Below are 16,007 nucleotides of genomic sequence, written 5' to 3'. Positions count from 1 at the left end.
CTGACTGTGTGTATATGGCAGGCTTTCTGCAGTGATGTCTTGAAAATAATATGAATTCGATTCTGGTAAGCCCCACAGCTTACTATGTGTGTGTATATGGCGGGTGTTCTGCAATGATGTGTAAAAACGTTGCTGTACATTGATGTCTAGAAAATGAGGCAATAAGAAATTCAGACTTGTGTAAGCCCTGCAGCTATACTCAAGTATGTGGGCAAAAATGCTTTGAAATAATCAGCACCTTGGAGAGTGCTGTCCATTTCACCACCATAGATAGTAGGCTACTTGGCTGTTTACTCTGTCTGCTGTGCTGCTACGTTGTTTGACTTCTTTTTCTCAATGCGTTCTGGTATCTCATAGCCCCCCAGATACCCCCCCCCCCCCTCCATTTTCAGGTTGATCTCAGTTGATCATTCATTTTCTCTCTCATAGTTTGTTGGGCCAATCCCTTGCCCTGGGTTCGGCAGTGACATGATCATGGAGGATGTGCCTGTGAGGAAACATGGCGTTTCCATGGTGACTGCAGACGTAGGGCTGGTCAGCATGGTGTGACAGTGCATCCTAGCTCTACAGCTGTTGCCCCCCAACTCCATTGCAGGTTGGTTTAGACCGTCCATACTTACTGCATTTCTTTGTTCAATCGAACAATCAAGGTTGGTTTTCCACACTGTGCCTATTTGTCTTTGAAAGCCTAGCTTCTTACCACTGCTCCCTAGGGAAGAGTGACATTTGTTTCAGTCAGTTTTACCTGCCTTAACCTGAGTTGATCCTGTTTTGTTGTAACCCATTAAACCAAACTCTCAATCAAACTTCTCCAGGTGTAATCGTAATTACAGATGGGGTGACCAGTGTTTCTGACGTGGCTGTGTGTGAGACCCTTCTGAACCAGCTCACCATGAGCTCACCATGAGATCTGCTGTCTACTGTGGATTATTGTATCTTCTCAACTGAGGCAGACAACGAGCATGGAATCCAAACTGAGTCCATGCTCTGTTTAACAAAGTGAAACTCATGGATTCAGTTTGGATTTTAGGCCAGCAGGCAACTGCCCTTCAGAGAATCCATCTAACTAAATATTGTCTCTCTCATTCAGTAACACTATTTTTGAAATCAAAGTTGGTTCTGAATAAATCTTCACATATTGTGGATAATCTATAGTTGTGGTTGGTTTCATATTTTGTTTCCGTTCTCTGTGTATGTTGTCAGGTGGGCGGGGCCTACTCATACGACTTGTAGTTTTGGGTACATCCCTAACGTTGAGCTGATGAAGTTCATCTCCTTGGCGACCTTTGGCTCCTACCTGTCTAGCTGTCCTGAGCCTGACCTGGCCAGTCAGAACATGAACACCTACCACAAGGCCTTCCTCACATACTCTTTCCTCAAGACCAGCGAGTCCATGAACCCTGAGTACTACTGTGGTAAGAAAGAGTATGGTATTTTGTCAATTTTTCACTCTACAATTGTTGTTCGCCATTACAGTTTTGCTCAATGTCCTGAGCCAAAACAGGATTTGAGTAGATCACTTTCATATTCTCAGATTTGTTTCATATCCCACCATTAGCTTTTAAATTGCACAGCACATCATGATAATACAGACATGTCGTTACCCTTGTCACATTGTTATGCCGGCATTATGTCGGAAGTTAAACATTAGTAATTGGAATATTTTAGTTGGTGACATCCACTTAGTGGTCACTGATTATCAACTACAGATTGCACTATGACTACGCTAATCCAGTGGTGCAAACAGGGCTGCCGCCAGGGATTTTGGGCCCCCATGAATGATATCACTTTGGGCCCCCATGAAAGATATCACTTTGGGCCCCCATGAAAGATATCACTTTGGGCCCCCATGAAAGATATCACTTTGGGCCTCCATGAAAGATATCACTTTGGGCCTCCATGAAAGATATCACTTTGGGGCTCCATAAAAGATATCACTTTGGGCCTCCATGAAAGGTATCACTTTGGGCCTCCATGAAAGATATCACTTTGGGCCCCCATGAAAGATATCACTTTGGGCCTCCATGAAAGATATCACTTTGGGCCCCCATGAAAGATATCACTTTGGGCCTCCATGAAAGATATCACTTTGGGCCCCCATGAAAGATATCACTTTGGGCCCCCATGAAAGATATCACTTTGGGCCCCCATGAAAGATAACCACCACAGGCCACACCATCCCTGCGCAATTGCTGTAACCATACACCTCCAGAACCCAATTGACCCGTTCAAAGCCTTAAATAACTCTACCTTTGCAGGCTTGCAACTCTCTTGTAGTCCAATATTTACTGTACGATATTTACTGACAGTGAGCTGTGAAAATATAACACTGTGCAGACATTCATGCAACACTCTGCAGTGGAATTTGCTATTTGATGCAAGACTGATACCCTCTATAAGAAATTAGCAATTACAATTCTTGAATGTAAAATTCTCTTAACTTTAATGAATAACTTTCCTTTGTGAAAAATTATGTGACATACTGTCACCCTTTCTTTTCTCTCTCCTGTCTTTTTCTTTTCTTTCTTTTCAATTTTGGAAGCCAGATTTTTCTTTGGGAAGCTAAGACCTGATGCTCCACCAGCACTCCTCACTCACAATTCACTGCTAGCAAGTACCGTTTGTGCCTGGTTTGGGGGCAGGACCGAACCATTTCATATAGATAGAGGGAGGGGAGGGGGCAATACAGGCTCTCTGGATGTTTACTTTTTGCCAAAAACAAGACAAATCAACCATTTAGTTTTATTAGTACATTGTAAATAAAATATTGTGTTAATAATTTAATATTGGAAATGTTTTACCTAATGTTCTAATATTTTTTTAGGGCCTCTGTCAGTCACAGGACCTAACAGAATCGTCCTACCTTTCCCCCCATATGGTGCCCCTGGGTGTAAAGTACTTAAGTAAAATTACTTTAAAGTGCTACTTAAGTCTTTTTTGGGCTGTACTTTACTATTTATCTTTTTTTACTACTTTTACTTCACTACATCCCAAAAGAAAATAACATATTTTTCACTCAATACATTTTCCCTGACACTCAAAAGTACTCATTACAATTTGAATGGCTAGCAGGACAGGAAATGGTCCAATTCATGCATTTATCAAGTGAATATCCTTGGACATCCCTATTGCCTCTGATCTGGGGGACTCATTAAACACTGCATCTTTTTTAAATTATGTCTTGAGTGTTGGAGTTTGCCCCTAATATATATGGAATTTTAAATGATTTATACTTTTACTTTCAATACTTAAGTATATTTTATGAATTACATACACTTTTGATACTTAAGTATATTTTGTCTGTTTTTCTGCATACACACAAATCAACAGAAAAATAGTCTGAGAGCTGAGGACATTATTTGTTCTCTTTATTTAGTTTCCGGGACATGTCTATGATCATTGTTGTCTGTCGTCTGCTGTGTACCTGATCCCCATCGGAGTGCAATTTAGGCTGAAACAAGTTATTTTATAGATAGTGTTCTTGATTGAACTCCTTAGCGCTCTCTGTGATAGTCCAAACACAGTGGCTTTTGTACGATTCTCTTGTCATTTCCAAACACCCCATTATTATCCGTGTGAATCAGGATAAACCCGCAGAGATGTCTGGCTGCTCTCTGAATAGAAGTCAATCTTTATAATGTGAGGTTTAACATGAAGAGATGCTGATGAAAGAACAGGCTTTAATGGCTGGCTTAGACACCTCGACAAGATAAAATTGGTTGTCTTTTTTTGTCTGTTTCTGATGCTTTTCAAAGTGAGAGGGACCAGAGTTTTGGTCGGGCAAAGTTTGTCACAGTCCATATTGCAACAGGGGAAGTGAAAACACATGATGTTGATAATAGTAATTTATTTACCTTGCTTCTCAATAATAGTATAAGCTACTGTATATTGAATCACACGTCAGGGCCTTCTTGTTGCCGTTTCTTTAACAATGCATGAATTAATTCACTTATTATGTATTTGTATGTGTGCTTCACAGTGTCTCAGCACAAGCTGTTCAATGAGCACCTGGTGTCAGCCCTTGGGAACCCTGCATTAGTGATGAGGAGGAAGAAGCACACAGAGAAGGAGGTGCACGCCCACCTGGTCAGTGTGGTGTCGGTCAGACTGAGAGAGGGATACACCATCAGGGAGATCAACCTTACCAAAGGTACAGGACTCTTTCAGACCAGTCACATTACCTCACAGCAGTACTGTAGTTGCGTCACTACAACTTGAGGTCGAGTCACTATGGCTGAAGGTAGAGTCTTAGTCTGAGTCACCAATGGTAGAGTCACGAGTCATCCATTTTTAATATGTCTTATTCTTTTACCAAACAAAAGTTCTATAGTTATAATGACACCAATATTTAATTTAGTGAAACCCCTTAGAATTAGTAGACCTTTAGGGTCAGGGCTGGGTAGGAGACCTTTAGGGTCAGGGCTGGGTAGGAGACCTTTAGGGTCGGGGCTGGGTAGGAGACCTTTAGGGTCGGGGCTGGGTAGGAGACCTTCAGGGTCGGGGCTGGGTAGGAGACCTTCAGGGTCGGGGCTGGGTAGGAGACCTTTAGGGTCGGGGCTGGGTAGGAGACCTTTAGGGTCGGGGCTGGGTAGGAGACCTTTAGGGTCGGGGCTGGGTAGGAGACCTTTAGGGTCGGGGCTGGGTAGGAGACCTTTAGGGTCGGGACTGGGTAGGAGACCTTTAGGGTCGGGGCTGGGTAGGAGACCTTCAGGGTCGGGGCTGGGTAGGAGACCTTTAGGGTCGGGGCTGGGTAGGAGACCTTCAGGGTCGGGGCTGGGTAGGAGACCTTTAGGGTCGGGGCTGGGTAGGAGACCTTTAGGGTCGGGGCTGGGTAGGAGACCTTTAGGGTCGGGGCTGGGTAGGAGACCTTTAGGGTCGGGGCTGGGTAGGAGACCTTTAGGGTCGGGACTGGGTAGGAGACCTTTAGGGTCGGGGCTGGGTAGGAGACCTTCAGGGTCGGGGCTGGGTAGGAGACCTTTAGGGTCGGGGCTGGGTAGGAGACCTTCAGGGTCGGGGCTGGGTAGGAGACCTTTAGGGTCGGGGCTGGGTAGGAGACCTTTAGGGTTGCAGATGCTTATGCAGTAAAACAGTTGCAGTAAATGTGATGTGGATGCTAGATGGTGGCTTTGAGATATCACTGGTTTAAGAGTGTACCTTTTGAGGTACTGTGTGGCACTGGTGAGGTACTTTGAGCCAGTGTTGTAGTGCTAGAGTTCTGAACTCATGACTTTTGACTCAACTTGGGCTCGACCATTGGTAACTTGGACTCGCTTTCTCGTGACTTGGACTGGATTGGCTGCTATGATAAGCAGAATATTAGCAGCACTGGGTGCACAGACCAGCAAGGTTTCTGTTCTCTAGCAGTGGGAAGGATTCGCCCATACCGACACATAGCCTACGCCAGCTGGTGAGCTGCAGGGGAGAAAGCAATGATTTTGGGCAGGCAGGCTCCGCTCTGCCTCCGATCACAGGCTACACATCGTGCAAGTGACTCTCTTGCTTCCCTGTAACCACCAGGCTTCCTGAGTCCGAGTCGAGTCCTGGTTAAGAGACACAAACTGCTTTACGAAATTGAAAACAATACTAGTATTGAGTTTAATAGTAAAAAAACAGTCGCACAACAGAACAGTGTACTGTCTACACTTGTTTTGTTGTTTTTATCAAATCATTTTAATTAAATTGTTTTTAATCATAGCTAAATTTTTTATTGCTACTGATTCCGCGACGCAGTTAGCCTTTTTACAGCTGGGACCGCAAGTTTGTGTTCCAAATTCCTGTTGTTGTGTCTCTGACTGATTAAATTATATGACAGGCTATTTTATCAAATTGATTACCTAACATTTGATTGATTACGTGATTGAGTTAAACAATGCAAAAACTAACTTGTTAATAACCTGGGGCACCACAGAAGAGTGTTTTATAGGGCTGCTGTCTTCTGAATAAACTCTTAAAGATCTGAAGATCTTTTATATCAATAGCAGTCAATTATTAATCGGCACCTTATTCAGTCTCATCTGAAAGTCGTCAAATTCTTGGTTATCTTCACGAAGCCTGGCTAACAAGTTGAATCAGCAATACAAAAATTGGCTTATTTATTTACTAAATACCTAAATAATCACATAGAATTACATATACACAGGATGGATCATACATCGATTACTAATCATGTCATAAAAGAAAAAACGGTATGACGGCTGGTTACACAAAGAAGGGGGGTTGGGTTTGAATGAAAGCGCGGGAAGACTGAGGGAAAAGGGGATTGGGTCTCTATCGGACCTTGAGAAGCTATGCTACCGTAAATACAGAATCTTATGCATTCTAATAACCGCCCATTCGGAAAAGGAAAATGCAGGATATATATTACACTGAGCTACTCTTCGATAGATGGGTCGAAGATGGAAGACTGGTTTGTCCAGCAGAGATCGCCCTTGTCCTTTGTAGAATATTTCAGGTCGTATTGTTGTAGAGCAGATACGTTGAAGTATCCTGTCTTCTCATAGGATTGTCTGTCCTGCAGCTGCAGCTGACAACTCAACGCCTAGGATGTATCACTTGAATAAGAGTTCAAAGTTCATACCAAGTTGCCATACTCAGCTCGTGCTGTATTCTGGCTGCTCGAAATTCATCCTTCCAGCATGGTGATCTTCACCTCCAGGTGGCGCTACAAAGTATTAACTTAAGGGGGCTGAATAATTTTGCACGCCCAATTTTTCAGTTTTTGAATTGTTAAAAAAGTTTGAAATATCCAATAAATGTCGTTCCACTTCATGATTGTGTCCCACTTGTTGTTGATTCTTCACAAAAAAATACAGTTTTATATCTTTGAAGCCTGAAATGTGGCAAAAGGTCGCAAAGTTCAAGGGGGCCGAATACTTTCGCAAGGCACTGTAAGTAGTAGTTAGCTGCCAGCCGTCATGAAAACAGAGCAGGCTAATGCTAGCAGTGCTAGCCCACTGGTGTTTTTATCCACGGCTGGGCACAAATGCTTTAGGTGTGAGATTCTTTCCACACAATCACAAGATGAAGATAAGATGGAACTGATAAATTGAAAAGTGCTTTGTCTGCTTTAAATGCACCACCATCAAGCAGCTTAGGGAATAGGTCCTTCTGGCTGCTCAATCAGCTGTGAGAAAAAGATAACCTGCTTTCTATGTACCACGACTTTGCTATAGCCCAGGCAAACTGACTCTTACTTATGGTCTGGTAGAGCTCCAGTCCTCGCTGTCAGAATAAGCAACAGAGGACTTGGAAATCATATCAACTCCCGTAGAAATGGCACTATGTATCTCTAACTCCGGCTTCTAGTGAGTTTATACAAACGGTCATATCCTACCATTCTGATAGATTGAAGACTGTCCAAAGATGTGGTTGCAACATTAATAATATGGTTGTTATCCCATTGGTTACCTCGAGCCAGATGCCCCAGGGGCAGAGTGGCACACACTCATTGAATTTGGAGCTTTTAAATGTTAGAGCAATCACTGGTAAAACCTTTCTCGTGAATGACCTCCTGACTGAGCACAAAGTTGAAAAAGCCACATCCAAACGGAGCTCCCCTTGGAGTAGTGAGGAAATAAATCAATTGGACAAATTGCCGAAAGGCAGAGACGGAAGTTGCAGGTCCATTATGATATTTTGAGGTGGCAAATATAACAAGTCAGAATATTTTGAGAGTGCTCTTCTCGACCATTGATGGCCTGATAAATCCTACCCCCACAAACCTCTGAACTTTCCTCATCTAAATGTGATGAGTTTGCAGCATATTTGTCAGAGATAAGATAACAAACATTAGGCTAGGTGTCAGTCAAGCAAGACCTGATGAGAAGTTTGATATGTTCTGTAGCCTTCCATGCAAAGGCACTATGGCGTTATTTTCCCTAGTTGACACAGACATGCTCAGGAAAGTGATATCACAACTTAAGCCTTCTACCTGCCTTCTCAATCCTATCCCCACCAACTTCTTCAAAACAGTTTTAATTGCATATCTGAAGAAGTGTAAGCTATTGTTAACCACTCCCTGTTTACAGGCACTTTCCTCAATGCACTAAGAATAATATAGATTCTTCAGCATTAGCCATTTTCGGCCAATTTCTAATCTTCCATACTTAAGCAAAATTCGGGAGAAACTGTTTTTCAAACATCTAAAATATTTTTGGGGAAGTGCCAACTGTATTTCTGAAAATTCCGATCTGGTTTTCATGCACACCTTATCACAGATGTTAAAGTGGTAAATTATCTTCAGCCAACAGATGCCAAACTCTTGGATTTAAGTGCTGCATTCGACTCTGTTGACCATGATGTCCTTCTGGATAGACTGGAGAGGTGGGTTGACCTTTCCGGTCCTGTTCTAAATTGGTTTAGGACCTATTTAACCGGTCAATAGTTTCGTCACCCTTGGTGAACATAGCTCAGAGAAAATAGATATCACAAGTGGCTTTCCACAAGGTTCGATTTTGGGTCTGGTACTGTTTAGTTTATAAATGTTACCCCTTGGCAGTGTTATCAGAAAGCACAGCATTGATTTTCACTGCTACGCAGACAACACACAACTTTCCATTTCTGTGTCACCAGAGGATTTTAGCTCCACAGATACATTATTTGACTGTATTAGTGATTGAAATACTTGGATGGCTCACAACTTCCTCCAGCTAAATCAAGACAAGATCGAGGTACTTATTATTGGAGCCAAAGCACAGAGAGAATCTGTCCGCACATTTTAATGAATGGGCAATAAAGGTTAACCACCTTGGTGTCATTTTAGATTCTGAACTCGATTTCGAATCACATGTTCGGTATGTGACCAAAATGGCTTTTTACCACCTGAGGAGCATTGCCAACATGTGGACGTTTCTGTCTCAGGCTGATATTCATCCATGCTTTTATTATAAGCACGCTTGACTACTGTAATGCTGTCTTGTCCTGTCTACTAAGCATGCCATTGGTCAACTACAAAACATATAGAATGCTGCAGCTCAGGCACTGACCAAGACCAGATGGAGAGCACTGACTGCCTGTGAGTTTTAGAATTAATTTGAAGTTTATTCTATTGGTTTTTAAATCAATCCACTATTGTGCACCCCAATACATATCAGACGTGTTTAAAACACCTTTTTAACTTTCCTTAACCTTATGGTCCTTTTTGAGTCTTTCTAGTTTTGTTATTCATTTTTGTAACCTCTTATGTTTGTGTAGTAGTAAATATATATATATTTTTTTTCATTGTGTTTTTAAGTATTTTTTTCCTGTGAAGCTCATTACGTTGCATTCATGTTTGCAATGTGTTATGTAAATGAAGTTTGATTGAGGGCAAAATGTGTAGTAGGAATACCGCTGCTAGTCATTGTGCAGCTCGTGAGCTGCATGTTGCTCTCACGAACTAATTGGCAGCTTGCGAAAATATATATTTTTTTAGTAGGGGTCCTCACCCAGGGGATCATAACATTTGGGGGTCCTTGATGTTAAAAAGTTTGAAAACCCCTGTACTATCCAGCCCCAAGTAACCTCAAGTTAGCATCTACTATTCACGTAAAAACCTCCATATAGATCTGTTTTACTGCAGTAACATTCACTAGGCCCAGTCTTCCAGACTAACTGTATACATTTCTATAAATGCTGTGTTTCAGTGTCTGTTCTGCTTCCTTTCCCACTAGGTGGCACCCAGCTGGAGGTGAAGCTGGTGTTGCTATGGAAACACAACATACTATTAGAGTACCTAGCGGTGGCCCAGTGGCCCCTGGACCCTGCCAAATGGACCACCTGGGTAGAGGTCACCATGGAAGGAAGCTACGACATCCTCCATGATATCAGCTGTACTCTGAGGAAACCCATCTCCTCCCCATACCGCACCTCTGTCATACGACGATTTTGGAACACACTGCAGAGGTCAATAAAATAGATACTCTATTGGCAATTTTGTGAATGTGAGAAAATGAGATTTGTCTTCTGCTTATCTCAACCCTCCTCAACTACACACGTTGAGAGGTACAGGTTCAGCCACGGAGTAGTACCTCAGGATAGAGGGTTGTTTAAAGTGCCTTGCTTCAAACAATTTTGTGAGCATATACTGTGTATTTCTCTTGTTAACGCCCATGTCATTCTGCCCTCTGTAGTATAAACCAGACGAATCAGATGCGGGTCTACTTGCAGTCCTTTAACTCTCTCCCAGAGAATTACACCATACCTGAGAGCACCAAGAACGGAGTTCCTCTCTCCTACATCCCCCCCTGGATCCACCATGCCGGTATCTACTCTGTCTGGCTTTCATACAATGCATTTTCACCATTAGGGACTGAGCCTAGTTAGTTTATTTAGCCTTTATTTGACCAGTTTGGAGGTACTCTGTCTGCTCTAAGTAACGTTGATTCAGCAAATAGAGGCTATTTTGAATGTTTTACTGGCAAATATTGTGATGGTTGTTTTCTGTACTGTGTTGTCACAAGCCACACCGACTCTATTTACCTCAGGACACATAGTCACAGTCTGTATCCCAAATGCGACCCTATTCCCTACATAGTGCACTACTTTTGACCAGAGCCCTGTTTTGTCCTCCAGGTTCTCTCCCTTCAGCACAGTTGCTCTAAAGACTCCTCCCAGTCCCAGTTTGCCTCATACTGGAAGCCCATCCTGTCCATGGATGCAAACCTCTGGCAGAGATGTCTTCACATGCACCGCATCACCATCATCCTGGAGCACGACATGTGAGAGATGCCTTGAGAGATTGTACCTTTTTTGTTGTTGTCAATTTATCAATATCATCCTTGGGAGCAGTCTTTACAGTCCTCTCCCAGTCAATAGTAGAGAGAGAGAACTGTGGACCTTCTCTTGTTCCGCTACTGACTGTTTCAGGTCTACGCACCAACTATTGTACAGTTGTTCCTCCTTTAAAAGTTGCGAGCTTACGCTGCGGGACTTAGAGGTCATTTGTGGTTTAGTATGGTACCCTGCGTCACCACTTCATTGCTCCAGTCCAGTGCAAGTGGGAGTTAGAGCACTGATTATGCTTTTGGGTCCTACTGTGTCTCTAGGAATCTACCATTTTTATGTCTCTGCGACCAGTATCAAATCAAATCAAATTGATTTATATAGCCCTTCGTACATCAGCTGATATCTCAAAGTGCTGTACAGAAACCCAGCCTAAAACCCCAAACAGCAAGCAATGCAGGTGTAGAAGCACGGTGGCTAGGAAAAACTCCCTAGAAAGGCCAAAACCTAGGAAGAAACCTAGAGAGGAACCAGGCTATGTGGGGTGGCCAGTCCTCTTCTGGCTGTGCCGGGTGGAGATTATAACAGAACATGGCCAAGATGTTCAAATGTTCATAAATGACCAGCATGGTCGTATAATAATAAGGCAGAACAGTTGAAACTGGAGCAGCAGCACGGTCAGATGGACTGGGGACAGCAAGGAGTCATCATGTCAGGTAGTCCAGGGGCATGGTCCTAGGGCTCAGGTCCTCCGAGAGAGAGAAAGAAAGAGAGAATTAGAGAGAGCATATGTGGGGTGGCCAGTCCTCTTCTGGCTGTGCCGGGTGGAGATTATAACAGAACATGGCCAAGATGTTCAAATGTTCATAAATGACCAGCATGGTCAAATAATAATAAGGCAGAACAGTTGAAACTGGAGCAGCAGCACGGCCAGGTGGACTGGGGACAGCAAGGAGTCATCATGTCAGGTAGTCCTGGGGCATGGTCCTAGGGCTCAGGTCCTCCGAGAGAGAGAAGGAGAGAATTAGAGAACGCACACTTAGATTCACACAGGACACCGAATAGGACAGGAGAAGTACTCCAGATATAACAAACTGACCCTAGCCCCCCGACACAAACTACTGCAGCATAATTACTGGAGGCTGAGACAGGAGGGGTCAGGAGACACTTATGACAGAAGTTAAATATTTTTGAATTCTAATTTATATAATTATTTCAAACAGTAACATGCAAAATGCAAAAAACAGAACAGCCAGAGGGAGTATACAAAGAAATAATGAAGAGGAAAATAATCCACATTATATCAAATGAAAAAGACATGTTTGTAACGAATACATTGAGACATTTTGTTTAGCATACATTTTAATGATTTAAATAGTTTTCCAAATACGTTTTTTTTTTTATTCAACAGGCATTTTTCTTCATTTTTTCATTTTTCTTCATTCAGAACTCTTTAGTGAGTCTTGCAACCGAGGACAGACTATTTTTATGTGCCGCGCACTTCCGTGGTCCGATTCTGTGAGCTTGTGTAGCCTACCACTTCGCGGCTGAGCCATTGTTGCTTCTAGAGGTTTCCACTGCACAATAATAGTACTTACATGGCCAAAAGTATGTTTCGTTGCGAAAACATGTTACTATCGATGTTCCTTAACAGATTTAAATTGTTTTCCCAAATTAAGGATTGGTAGCTGCATGAACAATGATGGAGAGCCCATGGCATACATAGTTTGCGCGGAATATCACTTGTTGGGCAGCTAGAGCATGCTCCTCAAACAGTGTGAAGTGAAATATGTGTTTTTATAGGTTTTTCTCAGCTGCTCATATTAAGCACATGCTCCACTATAAACCTGAAGTAGCCTACAAAACAGAACGGTGGGAAAGCGTGTAGGCTCCATTCGCTATTGGGGTGCATACAGAGAACGTGTCTTTTTTCCCTTGCCCCTGTTCCTGTTCCTGCCCCTGTTCCTGCCCCTGTTCCTGCCCATTTGATAATGGGCCATTCTAAATCTAAACTAATTTGACATGTTAGTAAAGATTAAATTGAGAATAGTTTGATGGGTGAAAACATTATCACTTGAGAGATCAGATATGCCGTCTGAGGCAAGGAACAGAACGCAAGCTTTTTTTGACACTTTCTCAAATCATCAATAGTCAATAGTCGCACCATGCAGCCCATATATGTTTTGATTTCTAAGACATTCTAAGGTTTGTATCATCACAACTGAAGTTGCCAAATAACTCTACATCTAGCATATAGGACCTGTTTCAAATGTTCATATGCACACTCGCTCTGTAATGGGAAAAATATCCTTTCTATTTTATTCAGCTAAGTACAATTATATTATTCTTACTATAAAATAAAATGTCACGGGACTCATACATAAGCATATATTGTATGTCACCGGACTCATGCATAAGCATATCTTGTATGTCACGGGACTCATGCATAAGCATATCTTGTATGTCACGGGACTCATACATAAGCATATCTTGTATGTCACGGGACTCATACATAAGCATATCTTGTATGTCACGGGACTCATACATAAGCATATCTTGTATGTCACGGGACTCATGCATAAGCATATCTTGTATGTCACGGGACTCATGCATAAGCATATCTTGTATGTCACGGGACTCATGCATAAGCATATCTTGTATGTCACGGGACTCATACATAACCATATCTTGTATGTCACGGGACTCATGCATAAGCATATCTTGTATGTCACGGGACTCATGCATAAGCATATCTTGTATGTCACGGGACTCATACATAAGCATATCTTGTATGTCACGGGACTCATACATAAGCATATCTTGTATGTCACGGGACTCATACATAAGCATATCTTGTGAGCTAAATGAACAAGCCTACAGCCTATAGCAGGAATCATCAACTAGATTCAGGCGCGGGACAATTTTAACTTGAGTGGATGGTCTGGGGGCCGGAACATAATTACAAATCATTTGTAGACTGCAAATTGACCGCAAGAATACCAAACAGATAGAAAATGTCTATTAATAACTGGGCCGCCAGATGGGGGTTTCTGGCCTATGGAATGGAGCACAGCCATATAACATAGGCCTACAGTAGGCCAACTCATATTCTGTTCTTCTGAAATACATTTTTTTTCACATCATAATGTTTCTTTAGACCTGACTAAAATAAATAATGGATATATTCTGATGGTATGTATTAAACTGATTTATTCAACTTTTAAATGTAGATGATCCAAAAGGTAAGCATTAATGGCTTGTATGTGTGTAGGCCTGGAGATGCTAAGCATGACAATAACATCTGACAAAATTCCATGACAGCCACAGCTCTAGACACAGAGAACGTTATTTTTTTTTAACGGTAGGGGTGTGGATAAAAAAAACAGTCAGTATCTGGTGCTACCACCATTTGCCTCATGCAGTGTGACATCTCCTTCGCATAGAGTTGATCAGACTGTTGATTGTGGCCTGTGGAATGTTGTCCCATTCCCATTCAATGGCTGTGCGAAGTTGCTGGATATTGGCGGAAACTGGAACATGCTGTCGTACACATCACTCCAGAGCATCCCATACATGATCAACGTCCGGTGAAATCCTATGTATTTAGGCTAGCTACCAGCCTAGTATCATGTGCTCGTTTTAACTGATTGTGACCTGCTTATCACCAGAAAGTGCTATTGCTACAGTGCCGTGTGTTTATAGACGTTAGTAACATTACCGTGTCAATAAAGCTCTGAGCGTTGTTGTTTTCTCTGCAGATATTCAGATGTTGATGTCATCTGGGCTGGATACAGAGCCCCAGGGTAATGAAGAGGATGATGACACCCTAATTATCAGCAACAAATCACAGGCCGATTCTCACTCTGTCTCCACCAATGGGCTGGATGGTGGGTTGACTGGCGAGCTGATGTCCCCTCTGCTTTCCCCTGGTGGTGGTGTTCCTGTGAGACCCCGGTCTAGCCTGCTCTCATGCTCCACGGTGGAGCATGATAACTGGGAGAGCCGGCCTTCTGAGCCAGAAAATGGCACCAAAGGTGCATTTATATTATTCTTAGTCTGTTGCTTCCAACATACATACCTCCTCACCAACCCCATCTCTACCTCTCTCTCTCTCTCTCTACCTCTACCGCTCTCCCTCCCTCTACCTCAGCAATAACATAATATTACTGTTGTGGAAGGGAAAGGATGGGGCTCCCAGAACAAATTGTGGTTATTTTGCTTTCTGGCGTCACGCTGAAATGAATCCCCCCTCTCTAGTTGTAGCTGTAAATGATTCTCTCTCTACCCCTCTCTCTACTTCTCTCTCTTTCTCCCTCCTTTCTTGCTCTCTCTTTCCCTCCCTCTCTCAGGTGTGGATGAGAGGGATGGGGTGCAGTTTGCTGAGCCCCAGAAGCGAGACTTCCACATCACGTTCAGTAGCCAGGGGTCCCAGCAGAGCTCATGGGACCTGTCCCATCCGTGCTGCCCTGTGTACATCTATAACGGTTCCCTGGACTCTCTAAAGGACCAGCTAGTCCATCCCCACTTCAACAGGCAGCCAAGGGACATCTTCAGGTATCCAGTAACACACACACTTGGGCTACTGATGGGAAGCACATCTGTGTTCAATAGTATTTGTTTTCTTTCGAGTTCTTTATCTGCATTTGATTGAGCTTGCCTGATACCATGGAACTAATGGAATATTCTCAGCAGTGGAAATATAGCCATCTGGGACACTGGACAGGCTCAATCAAAATCTCCAAGTATTATGAGGAACAAATAGAATTTCAACCCAGGTCCGGGGAGGGGAATGCCATCAATCATATGTGACTGACTCTTGAAACTCTCTATCAAAAGTCGTACCATGTCATACCTGATTATACCCTTCATAAGTTTACCCTTCACTCAACATTGGTGTACAGCAAGGTCATTGTGGTTACCTGTGCCACATGCTAATGTTGTTTTCCTTTATTATGATGAAAAATAGACCTCAAGACGCTGATTCCTAGGAGATGCATCAGCAGATGAAGTTCAGGTAGAACAACACTGCTAGCTTACTGCTGCTTCCATCATCCTGCCTGTCTCCTCCTCTGTTGAGATCCATCTCAATTCATCTGTCCTCAATTTCTTGCATCTTTGAGGGGATGGGACCGATACGGTTGAGATGGAGGTGAGGGGAAAGGATGGAAGGAGTCATGGAAAGATTAACTGAGCTGTGGTGTCTGGATCGGTGCCTGTGGGAGGAGCTTAGGCCTAATCACATGCTCCCATCTCCTCTGTTTTCAGACCAGGGAGAGGCTCCTGGGGTTGAGTAAATCACTATCTCA

General features: G+C 43.0%; 1 protein-coding gene across 3 annotated transcripts in view; it reads left to right on the top strand.

Moving 5' to 3' along the window:
• LOC109902770 (KICSTOR complex protein SZT2-like) overlaps window positions 1-16,007 on the top strand; it is a 24,073-nt gene extending 8,066 nt beyond the window's left edge. For all 3 annotated transcript variants that reach the window (XM_020499401.2, XM_020499397.2, XM_020499400.2), the window contains exons 3-11: window positions 430-595; window positions 816-1,415; window positions 3,980-4,150; window positions 9,651-9,882; window positions 10,110-10,240; window positions 10,552-10,697; window positions 14,460-14,735; window positions 15,051-15,255; window positions 15,668-16,007. In XM_020499401.2, coding sequence (XP_020354990.1) covers window positions 1,262-1,415; window positions 3,980-4,150; window positions 9,651-9,882; window positions 10,110-10,240; window positions 10,552-10,580 — 717 coding nt within the window. In that variant the 5' untranslated portion in view covers window positions 430-595; window positions 816-1,261 and the 3' untranslated portion in view covers window positions 10,581-10,697; window positions 14,460-14,735; window positions 15,051-15,255; window positions 15,668-16,007. The remainder of the gene's footprint in view (window positions 1-429; window positions 596-815; window positions 1,416-3,979; window positions 4,151-9,650; window positions 9,883-10,109; window positions 10,241-10,551; window positions 10,698-14,459; window positions 14,736-15,050; window positions 15,256-15,667) is intronic.

The sequence above is a fragment of the Oncorhynchus kisutch genome, linkage group LG13 (assembly GCF_002021735.2).
Source record: "Oncorhynchus kisutch isolate 150728-3 linkage group LG13, Okis_V2, whole genome shotgun sequence".
NCBI classification, from domain to species: Eukaryota; Metazoa; Chordata; class Actinopteri; order Salmoniformes; family Salmonidae; genus Oncorhynchus; species Oncorhynchus kisutch.
This window is presented reverse-complemented; position numbering and strand designations above follow the sequence as displayed.